The following is a 19,933-nucleotide window of genomic DNA, read 5'->3' as shown; positions in this document are numbered from 1 at the left end:
AAAAATGAGTGACAGAGTATTGCTAAAAATATACTATTTTGGTCAGATTTTGTTACAAACGAGTGAAGGAGTAAAATTTATTTGTGAAAACCCATTAGATCTTATTATTCCTTTTATTATCTCATTTGAAGAACTCAAAGGTGTAATCTGCGAAAAGATTAATTCTGAGCGGGCAAGAAAGATATCCTGTATCCTATACAGATATCCCGTACCGGTGTTTGGTGGATTCATCCAGTATCAAACCAAATATGTGACGGACGAAGCGAGCATGCAGGAGATGTTTTCAATGTATATTGAAAACCAGTCTCAGATCTCGTTCATCGAGTTGTATGTTGAGTTTGAACAATATGAGGCTGACCGGAATATTCTACGGGAAGATTATAATAGTGACAGTGAAGAAGAGTTCGAAAGCAACTACGAATTTGTTGGTCCAGATGGAGATGAAGATCAAGGTGACGGAACCATGGCCCCAGATGTGACAGAAGTGGCAAATGCACTCGCAAACGAAGTGCCGTTTGAGGAGCCATCATTCATGCGAGTGTTGGACTTGGAAGCCATGCATGTTCCGGAATATCCGGAATATATGACTGCAGGTAAAGTAATCGTGGTACAAAGATTTTTTTGGTTAGACATTGATTGAGTTATGAATAATTTACTTTTTATTTACCATTAATTAGTTGAATGTAGTTGTTGTCAGGATAGAACCGGGTTATTACAATATTTACCACTAATAGAAAATTGACTTTTTTAACTATTATATACTACTAGTATTTATTAAAAAATAATATTTAAATTCTCTATAATATGGTTATGACAAAATGCGTGAGTTTGTGGACATTATTATTTGCACAGGTTCGACCCGTTGTACGGTTCAAACTCCGTGAACTGAACCGGATCGGTCCAGTTTGTTTGGTTTGCCGGTTGAACCGGTCGGTCCGCTCTATTTTTTATATTTGCTGCTTATGTTCTTATTTTGTTTAGAGTGACATAATAACATGTTGCAAAGTCTGGAGTTATAGCATACTGGATGCAGTGAAATTTGATTTACCTTTAGAATCGGTTTTGAAATACCTGTGTATTAATGAAATTTTTTCCAATGGTGGCTGTCGCAGCAGAAGTTCCTATTGTCGCAGATGGTGAATTTGCCATTGGTATGGAGTTCAGTTCCAGAGAAGCTGTTATTAAGGCGGTAAAAGAGTATACGATACGACAAGCGTAGACTACCGGGTGTATGAGTCTGAGCCGTTGACATTTTATGCCAAGTGTACACAGTATGGGTCAGGGTGTGATTGGGTTATCAAGGTTAGCTTGATCAGCAGGAAGTACTGTTGGGTTATAAGGAGGTATAATGGTAGCCACACCTGTACCAGAGCCACCATTTCACAGGATCATTCGAAACTGGATTCTATCACAATTGCAGAAGCAATAAAGCCACTGGTTGAGGCTGACCCCTCCTTGAAGGTAAAATCGGTTATAGCAGAAGTGCAATCGAAGTTCAACTACACCGTGAGCTACCGGAAAGCATGGTTGGCTAAGCAAAGGGCAGTAGAAAAAATATTTGGAGGTTGGGAAGCCTCTTATGAGGCGTTGCCTATATGGTTTGAGGCCATGTGTCACAAGGAGCCATCTGCTGTTGTCCATTTTGAGACTATGCCTGCATATCAAGGCGATGACTTGGTGGCTGATATTCGGGTACTGCATCGTGTATTTTGGAGTTATTACCCTTGTATTAGGGCATTCAGACATTGTAAGCCAATTGTCCAGGTGGATGGGACTCACTTGTACGGAAAGTATAAGGGTTGTCTGCTTGTGGCAGTTTCACAGGATGACAACAACAATATCGTCCCAATTGCGTTTGCTATTGTGGAGGGAGAGACTTCTGATGCATGGCATTTTTTTCTTAGTAACCTGCGTCAATATGTTGTAACTCGGGATCGTGTCGGTCTAATATCCGACAGGCACGAGTCCATCAATGCAGCTGTGGAACGCAGTAACGGAGCTTGGTCACCGCCTAGAGCTTTTCATATGTTTTGCATCAGACATATAGAGTCAAATTTTCTGAGAAAGTTCAAGGCCCCGTACCTCCAAAAATTGATCGTCAACATTGGTAAGCATTTAGTAAATTTAATCAAATTATTAATAGATTCTTCCTTAAATAATTCTATTGAAAACGATTAGTTTTCTTTCTATTTGTCGACATCTACCAGGATATTCGAGGACGGTGCGGGAGTACGAAGTGCGTTACCAGCGGTTACGGGAACGTGGCGAGGCGTACACAAACTGGTTAAACCGAATTCCTCGCGAACAGTACGCATTGGCCTTTGATGATGGGTACCGATGGGGTCACATGACGACGAATCTAGTGGAGTGCATCAATTCAGTTTTGAAGGGTGCACGCAATCTTCCCATTACTGCTCTTGTGAAGGCAACATTCTACAGACTAAACGAGTTGTTCACCCGGAAAAGAGCAGAGGCGGAAGCCCGGATCAATGCTGGCCATGTGTTTTCTGATATCGTGACATCGAAGTTGCATGCAAACCAACTTGCATCAGGAAACATCCAAGTTAGTTGCTTTGACCGCCAGAATGAGGTCTTTGAGGTTCGTGAGATGCCAAGCAGGCTGGAGTTTGCAGTCGATCTACGTGGCCTTCGATGTGACTGTGGTGAGTTTCAGGTGGACCGGATCCCCTGCAGACATGTGTTCGCATGTTGTGCCAACCAACGACTGGATTGGCAACTATACGTGAATGATGTGTATAAGATGGACCAAGTTCGGCGGGTGTACCGAGCTAGGTTTATGCCACTAGGTAATCCTATCACATGGCCTGCTTATAACGGACCTCGGTTCATACCAAATCCGTACCTAAGACGGGTCACGAAAGGTCGCCCCAGGATGACCCGCTTTTTGAATGAGATGGACACGCGGATGTTACATCGTCCCAGGCGATGTACGCTATGTGGGGCTGAGGGACATAGTCGTAGCAGATGCCGTCAGTCAGCTGGTTCAAATACCAACAGAGATGCCCCCTAGGTTCATAGTTTTAAGATGATCTTGTATAATGTAACCTGATTGAGCAATCTGAGTTAACATGACCTGCTATATGTAACCTTATAAATTATGACAATCTAGTATTATCACATATCTGTTGCATTATATAATATGATGGTTAATACATCAATATCTGTATGAACATATTAGTATTTTATGAAACATTATTACATACTCCAGATGGTTAATACATCAAAAAGTTCATTACAACTATGTGATAATAAACATACAATATAATCTTACCATAGTCCAAGTCATTAATACATAATGTCCAACACATACAAATTACTCAATGAAAAATCCAACACATACAAATTACTCAATACAAAGTCCAACACATACAAATTACCCTAAACATAACTCCACAATTACTTTTTCATTGCCCACTTTACATCCTTCACAAAGTTCTTGCATTTCTTGGCCGCTTTCTTGAAGACAGAAGGAGTGAAGCGATTAGCACTCCGACGTGGCGGATCAATCCTCAGATTGTAACCTTTGACGTTGTCCTCCGGAGTGTCCGCCTGACCTGTATACAATTTTGAATAAACAAGTATATGCAGCACATTACATATTCATTACCAACATAGATACCACAAATCAAGAAGGATAACCAAGTCAAAGATGCCATGTATGAGAACCAAAAAAATAACTTATCGTATATGTAAAGCAAAATAGTTAACATAATACCATCGTTACGAGATTCTTCATCCTCATCGAACTCCTCAATTTCATCATCCTCACCATCGCCCTCGACATCCGGGTCGTCTACTAGATAAGCATCGGTTTCTTGCTCGAGTGTGTTAGTGTCTTCCTCAATGAGTCTCATGTTAAGACGGTTAGGATTTTGACTATTGAGAACACCTCGTCCACCCTCACTCCTACTTGAGTCATCAACAGATACGAACCCCCCGGAAGCAACGGAAGAGGTATGGCCTGGATACCTCGCATCCAACGAATACCTGCCTGGCATGAACTCAGGTTGATGGCCATATTGTGATTGTGCGGCATCTGCAGCCATGAACCCAAGCAACTGGCTAAAAGAACCTCATTCGCCTGTTTCAAACTGTGACATACCCCGATATTGTTGGTGCATTGGAAATGATGGGGTGAACTGTGTATGAGGTACAAACTGGTTTGAGGACTGAGGTTGTTCTTGTGGAAGCGGATTTGGAGGTGATATATGTGGCTCATGTTCTTCATTGTCCTCATCCATATCCTGACTACCTTCATCGGTATCCTGATTACCCTCATCCATATCCTCATTACCCGCATCCTCTTCACCTACAAGATTTGACAAGGCTAAGCGGTTCCCAAATTTTGATCGGTACCAGTTCATGTAAGTATCCAATGGATGCTGTGAAGGGATGGGAAGCTCAGAAAGAACGTAGTGATACCTGTTTGTCCAATGCATAACCCAAATTGAATGACTTGGTGCCGTGGCCCAGTTCAGATTCTTAGGACCAGTAAGAACCTCCCCATGCGCCTTATCCAGATTCTGCTCCTGATTAGGTACTCCCTGAACGAAACCGAACTGTCGCCTTACCCTATCGGTGACATGCCACTCGATACACTCAAAGGACACCAATGGAACTGTAGCGCTCCATACAACCGATTGCATGTAGATTTCCGGAGGAATTATGTTCGGATCCACACGATCCATATCTTAAGCAACCCAGACAAACTGGAAAAATTCAAGAAACTCATGATTACAACCCACAATTCAAATAACAATAACAATGTATCATATTTTTGTTGAAGACCCTAAACCCAAAATTAATACTTCTTTAATTAAAACGCACCTGGCCTTCCTGAAGTTCATCAAAGACTTTCCTAAAGTGAGCTAGCTTCAGATATCTATATCGTCGGTCACCACGCTCCCAGTTACGCCACCTAATATGATGTTTTCAATTAGCTCAACTGATTTTTAAATATCAATAAACGGGTACATTGTAACATAATATTACCTATTTGCTAGTGAAAAGCTGCGGGGTTCTCTAGGAAGCGGTGATAGATATGGCAGTCGGATCCAAGCCCAACCGAGCAGAAGTGTCAGTGGACCATCTATTTCCTTACAGTTATAGCGAGATGCCCTGCATAACGCCCTGTAAAGGTGTGCTAGGCATGCCGAACCCCAGCTATACTGTCCAATATTGACAAAATCACGAAGCAAGGGTAGAAACTTCCAGTGCACGCCTGCCCCAGACTTATCCCCAAACAAGATCATCCCAATCAGCAACATAATGTGGCACCTCACATACCTTTGTATACTGATTTCATCGTTCAATTCTAAATTCTCTTTTAGATTCCGCAGCCAGGTGAGTTTTATGCAGCTAGATCTACAGTGCTCCTTACGCGGTGCAACGCCAAATTGAAGCAAACACTCCACCTCCATGGCTTCAAAACTACTCATTGTCATCCCTGTAACTGGAAGACCATCTGTGGGAAGACCAAGAATTAGAGCCACATCTTCAAGAGTCACGGAACATTTACCAATGGGAAGGTGAAACGTATGTGTGTCAGGGTGCCAACGTTCGATTAGAGCATTTACCAATGCTTTCTGACACTGCACTATCCCAATCTGAGATACATGATAGAAACCGGTAATTCTTAAATGCTCCTCCACCCTATCGTTGTACCGATCCGGAAGAATTGGGTGGTTACATATCAACATTCTTGATTTCTACAAAAAAAATTAACAAATTACTAGTCAGATAAAAAAATTTACTACCTTACTATCATCAATCATTTTACTGAATCCTTATATAACTAATTATTCTAACTTCTAAAATTATTTAATTAATCCTTAAAATTATTTATAACTGCAAATAAAAATCATTACTAATACATATATTCCTAATCAAAATTCTCAACCATATTACAACATCTACAATAATATCTAATATTAATGACTCATTTGTTAAACATTTTTTTCTCAACAATAAAAAAATTTTTCTAATCAGTATATGCCATCATTCATATTCTAACAACGGTACCAATAAGTAACTTGCTAATACTAATTACTACAATTAAAAAAATTTAAATATTCTCATAACAAAAAAGCTAACATGCCTACAATAATCCTACTAATCATTCAACAATAACACTATCTCACAATAACAATAACATTAACATCAACTTCATCAATAACAGTTATATTTAATTTTTTAAAATAACATTTAAAAATGAACCTACGTTCCTCACACATAATTATCCTAAAATTTAATTAAAAATTTAAACAAAAATTACATTCTCTACTAAAATCACTCTGTTTACTTCACTTCTCTTTTTCTATTACAGGCGGAAAAACTAACTAACAACAATAATAATAAAAAATTTCTTATAATAATATTTATAATTAAAAATCTGTAAAAAATTTTTTGAAAAATCTAACAAATATTGAAAAATTAGTAATAATCATTCTATTTATTTTCTTTAATTTCATTTTTCACAACAGCCATAATAATTAAATTTTCAATATTAATTTTCTCATAATAATATTTATAATTAAAAATCTGTAAAACATTTTTTTAAAAATCTAACAAATACTGAAAATTTAGTAGTAATCATTCTATTTATTTTCTTTGATTGCATTTTTCACAACAGCCATAATAATTAAATTTATAATATTAATAAATATAAACATACTAAATTTATAAAATTTAAAAAAATTTTAAAAAAACTTACATAATCGATATCATTGAGATAATGAATAATGTGAAGCTCAAATCGATCAACATCTTTAACTTTATATTTTTTTGGCATGATTAGAGCTCCTCCACCATGCAAAGCAGCCAAAGAGAAAGGATGAAGAAGGTGATTGAAGTTGAGAGTGAAATGTGAGAGAGTAAATGGTAATCGGATGGTGAGAGAGGGTGTTGAGGGGTCTTTGTTGGGTTTCAGGGGCACCGTTCAGGGTTAAGTATGAGCGCGACGCGTGTCAACTTGGTGAGGAACTCGGACCGTGCAATGGGTGGAGAGGTAATCGGACGGTCCGTGTGCTGCATCGATCTCGGAGGGTCCGAGTTGCAAGCTTCAGTGAACGAAATCCACACCTCTCGGACCGTGCGTGTTCTGCTTGGCACTCGGAGGGTCCGAGACTAACACCACAATTTTGTGAAGCACTTCCCACTCCCATACTAAAGTACTACACCATCCATGCACCAATATGTAAATTAAAAAGCGTCAATAGGAAGGATAATTTTGTTCAGTTAAATACAAAAATCTAAATTCCTTCCATGGGATGGGAAGGAGCAATAAGTTGACATCAATACTCTTATATTTCAAATTAATTGATCTCTATGATCTTGAAATTTTGTTTGTTGTAATTTGCAGCCAATATATTATTAATGCCTTAATGGTATTGCCACAAGTACAAGCATTTTGGTAAATAAATTTAATTAAGTTTGTCCAGTTACTGAATGGTCTAACAAATATACCACTCAAATAAAACGGGTGTGAATCCCTCCTCTTCTTGCATTTTTAATTTTTTATAGTGTTTCATTTTTTTTAGAGGGAGAAACAAAAGAAGGAAGGAAAAAAAAACATAAAATTTATGTATTATTATTTATAAATAGAGATGTCAATGGGGTGGGGCGGGATAGGAGCGAGGGATGCCTTTTTGCTCTCCGTCCTCACTCCTAGAATTAATTTCTGTTTTCGCTCTATTCTCCGCCATGAGGGAATAATTGTCTCCATCCCCATTTTTTGCGTTTTCCGTACTTTTTGCGGGCCCTATTCTCCATCTCTTTATGTTTAACATTCATATGAAAATTATAATAAAAAATATCAAAAAAATCAAAAAACAAACTACAAAATATTATTACAAACACACAAACATATCTTATCTAATATTATAAGTCCAGAAATATAACATAACAAATCATAGTTCATAAAATAAAATCTTGAACAATAGGGTTAGAGTTTTTCAACGAGTGAAATTACTAAAAAAATTCCTATATTAAAAATAAAGTAAGGACTATTAAGTAAGTTAAAAAATTTGGAAAATTATGGGAATGGGGCGGAGATCCCCGCTCGGGTCCTGCGCCTGTCTCGAAAAAATTTTGCTTCCTATTCTCATCCCCACGGAAAAATTTTTTTATCATTGGGCTCCATTCGGGGCGGTCCCGGCGGGGTTCCCACCTTCTAGATATTTTTGACACTCTTATTTATAAAGTTATATATATATTTTTTTGGTGACTAGTTATATTATCTTTTAAAAGTTTTTATATTTATTGTTAAGATAAAAAAAAAATTGAAACAAAAAGTTGCAGAATTCTAATGAAAACACAAAAGTTTACGAAGTTGAAGATAGATATTTTCCAATGAATATATAAAATTTGTTTATACCAAATTTCATTGGAATTGAACATCAATAATCATGTAATTGAATAATCCTTTGTTTATGTAATATATATCTTGAAGGAATATATATATGATGCTGATTTTTAAATATGTACAAAATATACCAAACGATTTTAGATTGACATGAAAGATTTTAGCGATAATGTATAATATATAAAATTTTAATACAATGGTTATTTTTTTAGGGGAAAAATAAGTTAGACGAATAAAAAGTTACTAAACAACGTATAACATTTATTGGAGTTACTCTTATGTCAATTAATCGCAACCCATATATATATAAATTCATTAATCATTATAGATATATAAATGAGCTGTAACAAGCATATAAGCATTGTTTATATATTTAGGTCCGTTCGGATAGGTTTATAAGTGATTTTTTTTTTAATTTATAAAAAAGTATAATATTAATGTGGTATAATTTTTAAAGCAAAATTATAATTTTTTAAAAAGTTATTTTGGTGCTTAAGAAAAAATTAAAAAAAAAATAACTTCTCTCGTAATAAATTTTTTTTATCACTTTTCTCTTAAAATAAGTAATTTTAGAACTAAAAAACTAAATACAAAATAACTTATTTATAAATTACTTTTAATATAAATATTTATTGTTTAAATTATTTTTTCAAAAATAATTTAATTAAGTTATTTACCCAACCAAAAGCTTACCATTATTGTAGAAATCGTCTTTTTAGTCCCTTCAAGCTAAGTTAGATTCCTTACAAATTCTTTAACCAATAATGAATTATAAATATTTGTCTTTAGGACATTTTTAAGGTACAGATGCAATTTTAAAGATTTGTCTATGTGGCAAAATCTTAACCACACACTCTAAAGCCACACTTTTTACTTAAAACCGTAACTCTTCAAAAAGAAAAGCGTCACCTAATGGAAAAAAGTAAATTAGAAGATTTAAGAGAAGAAATAATTAAGTTGTCAAAATTAATAGATCAAAAATTAATGATTTTAACTAATGTCAACTGTAATGACACCGAATTCTTAAAATCAATACAAAATGATTTTTCTCAAAATCTTTATTTTACTATAAGTTTTATTGAAGGACTTCAAAAACCTGAAAAAACTTATTTTTCACATGGAATTTCTAAAAAATGTTACCATGGAAATGATTCACCACATCTTTATCATACCTTTAACCCACAATTAAATTCGATAGTAGACATGCTTGAAGAAATATTAGTATCTATAAAATTTCAAAGAAATAAGGAAAAAGAGAATCCCAAAGAAGAAAAATTTCACAATATAATCAACATAACAGATTTAAAAGTAAAACCACCACTAAAATTATGAATATTGAAGAAAAATTAGAAGAAGTTACAATGCTTTTTAAACAATTAAAGATGGCTCAAGAAAATAATATTATGGAACATGGTTTTCAAATAGAAGAAGAATTAGTAAACCCTGAAAATATAGAAAATGAAGAACACATCCTAGATTATTCAAGTGATGAAGAACCAGCAATTCCAATACAAGTAAAAAATGAAGCTGGAACATCTAAGGATAATCAATCTCAATTTAAATGGGAAACAGGTTTTGATAATTATGCTTTTAAAAAAGGGTTTATAAATAAAGATTCAAAATATACAAAAATACCATCAAAATACGTTCCTAAAATCCAGGAAATGGAAGGAGATAGAATGCTCGATCTAGACTGTAAAAAGAATGAAAAAGAAATTTTCGAAAACTGGTTGAATTCCTTCTTATTAGAAGCCTTTACTAATCCAAAACTTAGTGAATTGTCTGGAAGAGACATTTGGAACTACATAGGGTTTCATACTAAAGGAACTATAAGAGATTATATGACATCAATAGAAAACCAAGTAATAGAAGAATTAGAAACAAAAACATCAGCTTATGATAAAATACTATACATAATGATGATTCTATATAAAGAATTTTTTGGAAAAAATATTATAGATCATAGACAAGAAGTCTATAATAAAGAATATCAAGAAGCAAAAAACCATTTAGCTAATATTCAGATATATGATTTATGTAATGTGGAATCTTATATATGTGAATATAGAATACATTATTACAAATTAAAAGAAGAAGATAAAAATCATTATCTTAGTATGTATATAACAAAACTTCCATATCCTGCTAACGAATTTATAATGGGAAGATTTATAAGAGAAATAAATAGAGGGACAATTGAGAATAATTTTGGTGGAGCAACTTCTGTAATAAGAGAGGAAATAAAAGAACGTTGTATGCAAGAAGCAACTCAAAAAAGATTTGCAAATATAATTAAAATTTGCTGTCAGGATAATGAAGAGATACCTCAAAAATATGGTCTTAATAAAAATTTTCAAAGAAAAAGAAAATATCATTTTAGAAAAAGAAAATACTATCCAAACTGGAGAAAAAAGAGATATTTTAGAAAGGAAAATAATAATAAAAACAAAAGACAAAGAAATAACTATTGCCCGAATAAAAAAGAAAATTGTAAATGTTGGTATTGCCAAGAAGAAGGACACTATGCAAATGAATGCCCGAAAAAGAAGGATAAAAAGGATCTTACTAAACAAATAGAAATTGCTAAGTCTTGTTTCATGGAACCATTAGAAGAATCTGATGATAACTTAGACTATATTTTTGAGTATGTCTCGGAAACAGACTCAGAGACTGAGTAATAATGCTACATTTATTTCTATAAAAATAACAGAAAAGTTTATAAATGCTTTTATAGATTCTGGAGCAACACAATGCTTTGCTAGTTCAAATATAAAACTTGATTGGAAAAAATTAAAGAAACCATTAAGAGTTAGAATAGCTGACAAATCAATACATAAAATTGACCAAAAAGCAGAAATGGTTGAAATTTTTATTCAAAATTATAGGTTCATTGTTCCATCTATATATATGTTAGATTCCGGAATGGATTTTATCATAGGAAATAACTTTTTAAAGCTATATCATCCATTTATTCAAGAATTAACATATATAGTTTTAAAAGCTCCACACGATTCTTCAATAAATCAAAAATCAAAACGTATAAAAATACCAACTACTACTATAGATAAGATCTTAAAATTTAAAATATTCTCTATATTAGAAACATGTTATTTAAATCTATACTTTCAGATAAATATCCCAAAAAATAATCTTGAAATAAAGATAGAAGAACTTTTGGATGAAATCTGTGCTGAAAATCCTTTAGATATTAAAAATACAAATAACGAATTAGTAAGTATTAAATTAAAAGATCCTACAAAAGAGATAAATGTTTCAAATAAAATTCCTTATTCCGCAAGAGATAAAGAAGAGTTTTCATTAGAATGTAGAGATCTTTTGGAAAAAGGAATTATAAGATTAAGTAAAAGTCCTCATGCGGCTCCAGCCTTTTATGTCGAAAACAATAATGAAATTAAAAGGGGAAAACGAAGAATGGTTATTAACTATAAGAAGATGAATGAAGCAACTATTGGTGATGCTCATAAACTTCCAAGAAAAGATTCTATTTTAGAAAAAATCAAAGGAGCAACTTGGTTTTCATCCCTTGATGCAAAATCAGGATATTGGCAACTTCGTTTAAACGAAGAAACGAAGAAATTAACTGCTTTTACTTGCCCAACAAAGGAATCAACAAGTGTGTTGCTCTACGAATGGAATGTATTACCATTCGGATTAAAACAAGCCCCAGGTATTTATCAAAGATTTATGGAAGAAAATCTAAAAGAGTTAAATGAATTTGTTTTAGTATACATTGACGATATACTAATTTTTACAAAACAGGATAAGGAAGATCATCTTCAAAAATTATTAATAGTTTTAGAAAGATGTAAAGAAAAAGGATTAGTTCTTAGCAAAAAGAAAGCAAGAATAGCAAAATAAGAAATAGAGTTTCTTGGATTAATTCTATCCACTCAAGGAAAGCTAAAACTTCAACCAAATGTCCTAGAAAAAGTAAATTTATTTCCTAATAAGATAGAAGATAGAAAACAATTACAAAGATTTTTAGGGTGTATAAATTATATTTCTGATCAAGGATTTTTAAAGAATATAACAGAATACACTAAAAGCTTATTTCCAAAAATAAGTACTAAAAAAGAATGGAAATGGGATGAAAAAGATAGTATGCAAATTCAAAGAATTAAAGAATTGTGTGAAAAACTTTCAGAACTTTATATTCCAGAAGAAAATGACTATTTAATAGTAGAAACAGATGCTTCAGACATAACCTGGTCAGGATGTCTAAAAGCTAAGAAAGCTATAAAAAGTTTGGAACAGGAAAAAGAATCACTAGATTCTAAATATTCCCCAAAGGAATTACTTTGCAGGTATATTTCAGGGACTTTTACTCCAACAGAACAGAGATATACCACTCATGAAAAGGAAACTCTAGCAGCAATTAAATCTCTTAAGAAATGGAAAATTGATTTACTACCCAGAGAATTTACATTAAGGACAGATTCAAGTTACCTAACAGGTTTCATACGATATAATTTAAAAGTTGATTATAATCATGGACGATTGGTAAGATGGCAATTATTTTTGTTACAATATCCAATAAAAATTGAATATATTAAGGGTGACAAAAATGTTATTGCAGATACATTAACAAGAGAATGGAGTTCGTCTACAACGCATTAGATCAAGAAATTCAGAAATACGAACAAGAACTTGAAAAATGCAAGCATTGTCAGCAAATAAGGACACAGATCCAATCCCTCAAGAAGGCCATCGAAGCAATGAAATCAACACAACAACCAAAACCATCAGAGCTCAGCCAGCTAAGCGTGGTGGACAAATCAGGTGAAAAAATTCCAGAAAATAAAACAATTGCTGAAATTATCAAAAAATCCACCCAAGATAAAAAATATTATGTAATTTATAATGGCCCCATGAAAGGAGTATATGATGCCTGGGAAAAAGCAGCACCATTTACACATCAATCAAGGATAATTCATAAAGGAGGGTTTTTAACACTGGAAGAAGCAAAGGAATCTTTCAGGGAATATGAAGCTCTTCATCCAGAGCAAACCCTAAAAAGAGCAGATAAAGCTCCAATTTAAACCCAGAGAACAGGGATAATAAGAAACATTCCTACAAGGGCTGAAATCAAAGAAAAGAAAAGGGTCTGTAGATCAAATCTCAGAGAAACCCTTAATATAGTCCTGAACTGGACTGAAGAAAAAAGAGCAATTTTGGGATATTATCCTATTGCCAAAGAACAGCTAACAAAGCTGGTTATATTTCCAGACGCATCCCCATCGGACACCTATCAGTTTTTCCAGTATGGATTAATTGATACAATTTTAATTTTTAATGATCTAAAAATTATTAGTGAGTTTTCTGCAGGATTCGTTGATGCAGTGAAGAGATTTAAAAATATGATTGACAACGTAAATCCAAGGGATATATCCCTAAAATTTACGAACAGTCAGCCTATTTTTAATGAAGAAGAAGAATGCTTGGTTCCAGCACACCAAGTAATATTCATGTCCGTCTTCCCAGGAAATTTTCAACCAATTGATCAAGTTCAAGATTTAACAATCTACAGTCATGAAGGAAGGCTAGCCAGCACACTAGCAAGGGTCTTCGAAAGAACTCAAAAGATAACAAGGGAATCTCACACAAGAATTAATTATAAAAGTAGAAATACTTTGCTTGTGTCTAGTAAAAAGAATGAAATTGAAGAAAGAGAGATGAGACTCTTAGTGGAATTTGAATCAGCATTCTACAACTTATCTGGACTCTTAGAAAAGCTCCCTGAAGGGATAAAGAGGAATCTCTGCTACTTGATAAAAGACAGAGAAGACCACAAGTGCCAGCTATGCGTCTCAGAGTTATCTGAAGAAAGCAATAATAAAACGGAATCAACCCACATGATAAAGGAAGAAGACAACGCATCTGAAGGTCACATAATGAAAGAGGAAGACAGCACATCTGAAGCATCTCTCAACATTATTGCATAGTGACGTAAGCGCTTAGGTCATAGAGCACCAACAATGTAGCTGGTGCAAGATAATAAAAAATGACGTAAGCAATGACGTCATAAGAAGGGTAAGGATGGGAATTGTCCATTAGACCCAACCATTATAAATAGGTTGCTTAGGCAATTGTAGAATCATCAGACAATAGGAAGCAGGAGGCTAAGAGTACTCATATGCTAGGAGAGCAAGGAGGAAGCTGCCGAGGCGATTCTATAGTCTGAGGAAGAATCCCCTTAGGGAAAAAATAGTTCTAAACTCCCCTCTAGAGTTAGTATTTACAATCTCCCCTCTGGAGATAAAAACATCTTATGTAAAATATATTAAATAAAGGAAGTTTTTCTCCAGAAAGGTACATCTTCATCCTAGTCTTTCATTTATGAATTATTTAGAAAGTTTAGAATTAACAGAAGAATCTGATTATTATAGATTAACTGCTTTATTAGATAATGAAAAATAGGCTGTTCTAAAAACAGAATTAAATCTCAAATCAAATGAAAATTTTAATAAACAGAACCTTTTAAAAGAAGTTTTTAATAGAAAAAATATAATATACTATGGAAAAATTCAACTTGAAGCCCCTATAAAGATAAAATCCGCCAATGGAGAACTTGAAATAGCTTTAATAAACGATGAAGAATTAAGTAAACAGATTGGAAAAATTAAGGATCAACAAAAAAGATCTAAAATTGGATGGATTCATATTAGTACTATACAAGTCTTAATCAAATCAACATATATGAAAGGAATTAATTCACCAATAAGCTTAGCAATCTGTGACAAAAGAATTACTGATGACCCAATAGATCAAATCATAGTTGTCAGAACCGAACCGGTGATCGAACCGGTCAGGTTACTGGGTCACTGGATTACTGGTTCAACCGGTGGGTCACTGGTTGAACCGGTTAACCCGGTCCCACATAAGTAAAACGTATAAAATAACTAAAAACTTAAAAATTAACAGTTAAAAAACATATCTCCAATAACATTTTAATAAACATTAAGTCTCAAATCCTAAAAATAAACATAATGTGAATGTGGTAACATGGCCGAGGATTCATGAAGAAGAAGATGGGTCCAACACTTCAAGCCTGCCGCTGTGGTCCCATAGAACATGCTGACATGAGCATTCATAGCCACAGAAACTATTTCATCAGCAACTCAGCAAACAATGAGCTGAATCTTAATAGATATGGCTCCCTACAAGTTGTTCCTTCTGGACATACTATCAAGTCACCTGTTTTCCACACACCAAATCACAATCTTGTTTTCTATCCCTTGTGAGTAACAATCCTAATTGGAGCTATGAACTCTGACACCTTACTCAAGCTATATGTGACTGCAATCAAAGGCTTAGCCAAACAAGTGCTTAAAAAAACAGGATCAAGGAGTGTCCTATGTGTGCAAACATATATAACACTAATCTCCAAGAATAATCCACAACAACAATCCACTAACTACTAAGAATAATATACAACAGCAACCAACATATATAACACTATAACAGATAACAATAACAATCTAACAACAATGGATAATCAAACAGAAAAACATGTGGAAGTATTCATGTTCTCATCTGCCAACATACAGAATCAATCTACAATAATCAATTAATTCTGACTATCAGTACTAAATCAAACAGAAAAACATGTGAAAGTAATGCCAACATACAAAAATCAAACAGAAAAACATGTGGAAGTATTGAAAACATACAAAAATCAAACAGAAATCAAAGTATCAAACATATGTGAACAACCAATTTGGGTAAATTCTAACAGAAATCAAACAGAAACCAGCATACATAATCAATCTACAATAATCAATTAATTCTAAGTTTCTAACTATCAGTATTCAGTAGTAGTTCGGTAATAAATTATTGAAAATTAACTTCAAAAAATGAAAAAAAATTAAAACTACATACCTGGACGGCTGGACGGCTGGACCCTGGAGGGATGGAGGGACGAGCAGAGCAGAGAAGAGGGAGACAGGAGGTGGCGACTCACGACTGACAACCTGGAGGCAGTAGGCGACGAGGAGGCAACTGCTTCTTCGCGGTGGTGAGTGGCGCACGAACTCTGGCTGAAGCTGCTGGCTGCTGGCTGCTGGGTCTCCGCGCCGGCGACGAACTGAAGCAGAGTAGCAGACTCTCTATCTCTCAGCTGTCAGCTCTCATGGCCAAAGTAACCGTTTGGGAAGGGAAAGGGGGAAACAGGGGATAGATGCAGTGAATGAGGGTATGAGACGGATGGAGGCTAGGGTTAGTTTCAGCAGCAGCTCTTTTTATTTTTATTAGGAAACGACGTCGTTTCCAGCGAAAAGGAAAAAAAAAAAAAAAGGTTCGAACCGGCCCGGGTTAAATGAAACCCGCCGGTTCTCCGATTCTTACCAAACCCGGCCGGTTCAATCCGGGTCATTCCGGTTTGATTCCTTGTCTGGTTATATGTCTCGCCCGAACCGGTTATAGCACCGGTTCACCGGTTTTCCGGTCCGACCGGCCGGGTCGGTCCGGTTCTGACAACATTGGATCAAATAATTGGAATTGTTCATGGAAACTTGGCAAACGTAAATGTTAAATTCAATGCCCATCTTGGGTATGCTATACCTTTATCAACTGAAAATCTTGGAAGATCTATAAGTTTGGCTTATAAATTTCACAGAAAGAATCTAATGGACCAAGATGATGAACCATTTTCAATTACATATGCAATAAATTATGCTTTAACAAATAGCCATCATAGTATAATATTTAAAAACAGAGAAAGAATTTATGTTGATGAATTATTTCAGAAAATTGTAAAAACAGAAATACCAAAATATAAAGCTATTGAAAACCCAGGTCTATTATTAAAAGAACCATCAGGAAAATTATTCTCATCGAATTTTCTAATAAGAGAATCTAAAATTAATAGCCCTTTAAGTTTATCTAAGATTAAAGAAGAAAATTCTGAAATAAAAGAATTAACAAAAAAGGTCGAAAAATTAAATGAAACCCTAAATACTAAATTATGACAATAAATAAAGAAGAAATATATGTAACTTATCAAGACAAGAAACAAGAGCTCTTTGAAAGAGAAAATCGTTTGAATTATTTACAGTTTTCTGAAATAAATCAAAGAGCATTTGAAGCTCTAAAAATAATCTATGACAAGTTAAGAAAAGAAGTTGAAGAGCTAGAAAAATTAATAGAATCTCTAGAAAATAGTGATGAATCGATGATAGAATTTGTAGAAATTTTAAAATAAATAATGAAGCATAAAAAGATTGAAAAACCAGAAAATAAAATAAAAAGAAAAAGGGCGGAAAAATTAAAAAGTAAAATAAAAAAGTATAAAAGGGAATTAAATAACCTTCAGATCGAAATTGATGACCTTATAATAAAAAGGATAGAAATAAGAATAAATATAAATAAGTTGGAATTAAATTTAAAAAATTTATAAATGCCTGGAAAACCATATTATGACTTAAAAGAATTAAAACTGTTGAAAGAAAAAATGGAGAATGAAGTCGAAAAATTAAGAAGGTGTTTAGAAACAACAGAAAGTGTAGAAATAAAAGAAGTTTTTGAGGATTTAAGAAATTATATTAAAGAAAAAGACAAACAGATAAAAGATATTATATACAATAATCCATGCAAAAAAAAATATTATAAACTAAAACAAGATTAAAAACTATAAAAATGAAATCACAATATACATCAAGGACTAGTAAAAATGATAAAATTTGGTATCAGAGCCAAATTAACGATTAAAGATAACACTTTCTTTTTAAGCAACACTTTGAGTGATACGCTTTTTTCAGCCATAAAAGACAAAAACCTTTACAACTACATCTGTACACTAGTAGTTCCCTTGTCTTTATTGTGTTATCATATATAAAAAAAGGTTTTGTTATCCTATGGCCAAGGATATAAATTAAACATATCGTAAACGAAAATATTTTATTATTATTTTTTTTTAGCAAAAATAATTTTTTATATTTTTAATACATAAAAATATAATAAATAACATTAAAACATTACTTAATCTATGCCTTAAGAATATAAGATAGCAAACCCAAAAAAAAAATTAAAAAAGAAATCAATAAAGATATGGCTTGACAAGCACAATACACTATGCACTATGCAGGACAAGGTGCCAGTGATAAAGTCAATCAAGATTATTGAAAATATGAAAATGAAATTAATTGATATTGTTATATTAACACTTCAAGTCTTCGACCCTTCAATGCCCTCAACAGTCAACACCTAGGTTTAAACCATCGTAGAGACAAACATAAACTGTAATAAAATAAGGACCACAATAGATAAAGTAGGGTAGAATTTAAATTTAATTCTAATTCTATTTATGAGTTAAATTTTTTATTAAAATTTAATTTTATTTTATTTTTGGATTGAAAATATATCAACTCTAATTTTATCTGTTTTTAATTCGTAAATACTCGAGTTTTTGGTTCAACCTTGGCTTATTATAACATATTTTTATATAATATTACATCGAGTTAGGTATCAAGCATGTCGATCTATATATTACTAAGAATCGTTCATTTATATAAAAAAATCACTAAAATAAGATTATCAATTAGAAATTTAACACTTTTGTTTATATAAAATTAAATCTATTTAGTGATATATAAATATCAAATTATAATTTTAAAATCTTGTCAGATTATTAAATGAGGAGTATAAAGTGTTAGAAGGTCAACAATTTTATAATTTGTAGCTATTAATTAACCATTATTAATATTTTTAATAGTATAATAAAATTATATTTAATGATGTCAAATTACTCATTTTTTTTATGATTAAATATGGGTCAGATTTTAATAAACTTATTGACCCCTAGACTTTCTTTTATTTTAAATATTACATTTTTTTATAACTTACTTATTGCGGCAGATATCCACGAGTAGAAATGTTCATGGGTCGGGTGAAACCGGATTTGATGTGACTCAGACTCGACCCAAAATTTATACCGGAATTATTTGTTAGACCCGAACCTGACCCTAAACCTGATGAATCTTACACACTTTCGAGCCACGATTATACTGGGTAAAAATCAGACCGTTAACATTACCTTCTTATAAACTAGCATGTGAAAATATCCAAATTTCCAAGACTCCAACCATTATTTGACATGATAAAATTCACTTAGAAAAATATAACAAGAACCAACCCTTACCTAAAATTAAAGCATAACCACAATCAATACTAATATTGTCTAATAACACCAAATATTTAAATCAATACAAATAATACAATATTATGTATTAGTCTAAAGTCTTATGCATTTTAAAATAATCTTATAATGACTAATAACATAAAATATTAAGATTTACAATATTTAAATTCTACATAAGAATAGTCATCATCCATCACTAATAACACAAAATATTAGTTGTGTATGATGACCGGACTATCGAGTCAAATTCGGACGGCCCGAGCTATGGCCTGTACCCGACCCGAAATAATGACCGGATCTATTTTAATATCCTTATCCGACCCTAGACCCGGTAAAATTATACCAAATTAATCTCTAAAAAATTTGAGGCCGGGCCAATTCATGAACACCCCTAT

The 19,933-nt window shown here is 33.2% G+C and overlaps 2 protein-coding genes and 1 long non-coding RNA gene across 3 annotated transcripts; 1 reads left to right on the top strand and 2 right to left on the bottom strand.

Moving 5' to 3' along the window:
* The first annotated feature begins 1,096 nt into the window (after positions 1-1,096).
* LOC112757837 (uncharacterized) lies at positions 1,097-3,031 on the top strand. The gene is made up of 4 exons (XM_025806389.1): positions 1,097-1,189; positions 1,273-1,506; positions 1,765-2,107; positions 2,208-3,031. Exons 1-4 carry the CDS (start codon positions 1,097-1,099, stop codon positions 3,029-3,031), a joined length of 1,494 nt encoding a protein of 497 aa, XP_025662174.1.
* A 1,681-nt stretch (positions 3,032-4,712) lies between these two features.
* LOC112757836 (serine/threonine-protein phosphatase 7 long form homolog) lies at positions 4,713-5,720 on the bottom strand. Its single transcript, XM_025806388.1, has 3 exons — positions 5,014-5,720; positions 4,849-4,939; positions 4,713-4,730 (listed from the first exon to the last, which is right to left on the bottom strand). The coding sequence occupies exons 1-3, from the start codon at positions 5,718-5,720 to the stop codon at positions 4,713-4,715; spliced, it is 816 nt and encodes a 271-aa protein (XP_025662173.1).
* Positions 5,721-15,041: 9,321 nt separating this feature from the next.
* On the bottom strand, positions 15,042-17,822 carry LOC140173524 (uncharacterized). The gene is made up of 2 exons (XR_011862689.1): positions 16,283-17,822; positions 15,042-15,598 (listed from the first exon to the last, which is right to left on the bottom strand). It is a non-coding gene; the product is annotated as an uncharacterized lncRNA (long non-coding RNA).
* Positions 17,823-19,933: the final 2,111 nt, after the last annotated feature.

The sequence above is a fragment of the Arachis hypogaea genome, chromosome 6, assembly GCF_003086295.3.
Source record: "Arachis hypogaea cultivar Tifrunner chromosome 6, arahy.Tifrunner.gnm2.J5K5, whole genome shotgun sequence".
Lineage (NCBI taxonomy): Eukaryota > Viridiplantae > Streptophyta > Magnoliopsida > Fabales > Fabaceae > Arachis > Arachis hypogaea.
This window is presented reverse-complemented; position numbering and strand designations above follow the sequence as displayed.

Bases quoted from the DNA above. Each gene is read 5' to 3' on its own strand.
- LOC112757836 (XM_025806388.1), bottom strand. From the start codon at position 5,720: ATGTTGATATGTAACCACCCAATTCTTCCGGATCGGTACAACGATAGG. The intron at 4,940-5,013 runs GTAATATTATGT...ACATCATATTAG, and splicing joins AGCTTTTCACTAGCAAATAG to GTGGCGTAACTGGGAGCGTG.
- LOC112757837 (XM_025806389.1), top strand. From the start codon at position 1,097: ATGGTGGCTGTCGCAGCAGAAGTTCCTATTGTCGCAGATGGTGAATTT. The intron at 1,507-1,764 runs GTGAGCTACCGG...CCAATTGTCCAG, and splicing joins AATCGAAGTTCAACTACACC to GTGGATGGGACTCACTTGTA. The intron at 2,108-2,207 runs GTAAGCATTTAG...GACATCTACCAG, and splicing joins AAAATTGATCGTCAACATTG to GATATTCGAGGACGGTGCGG.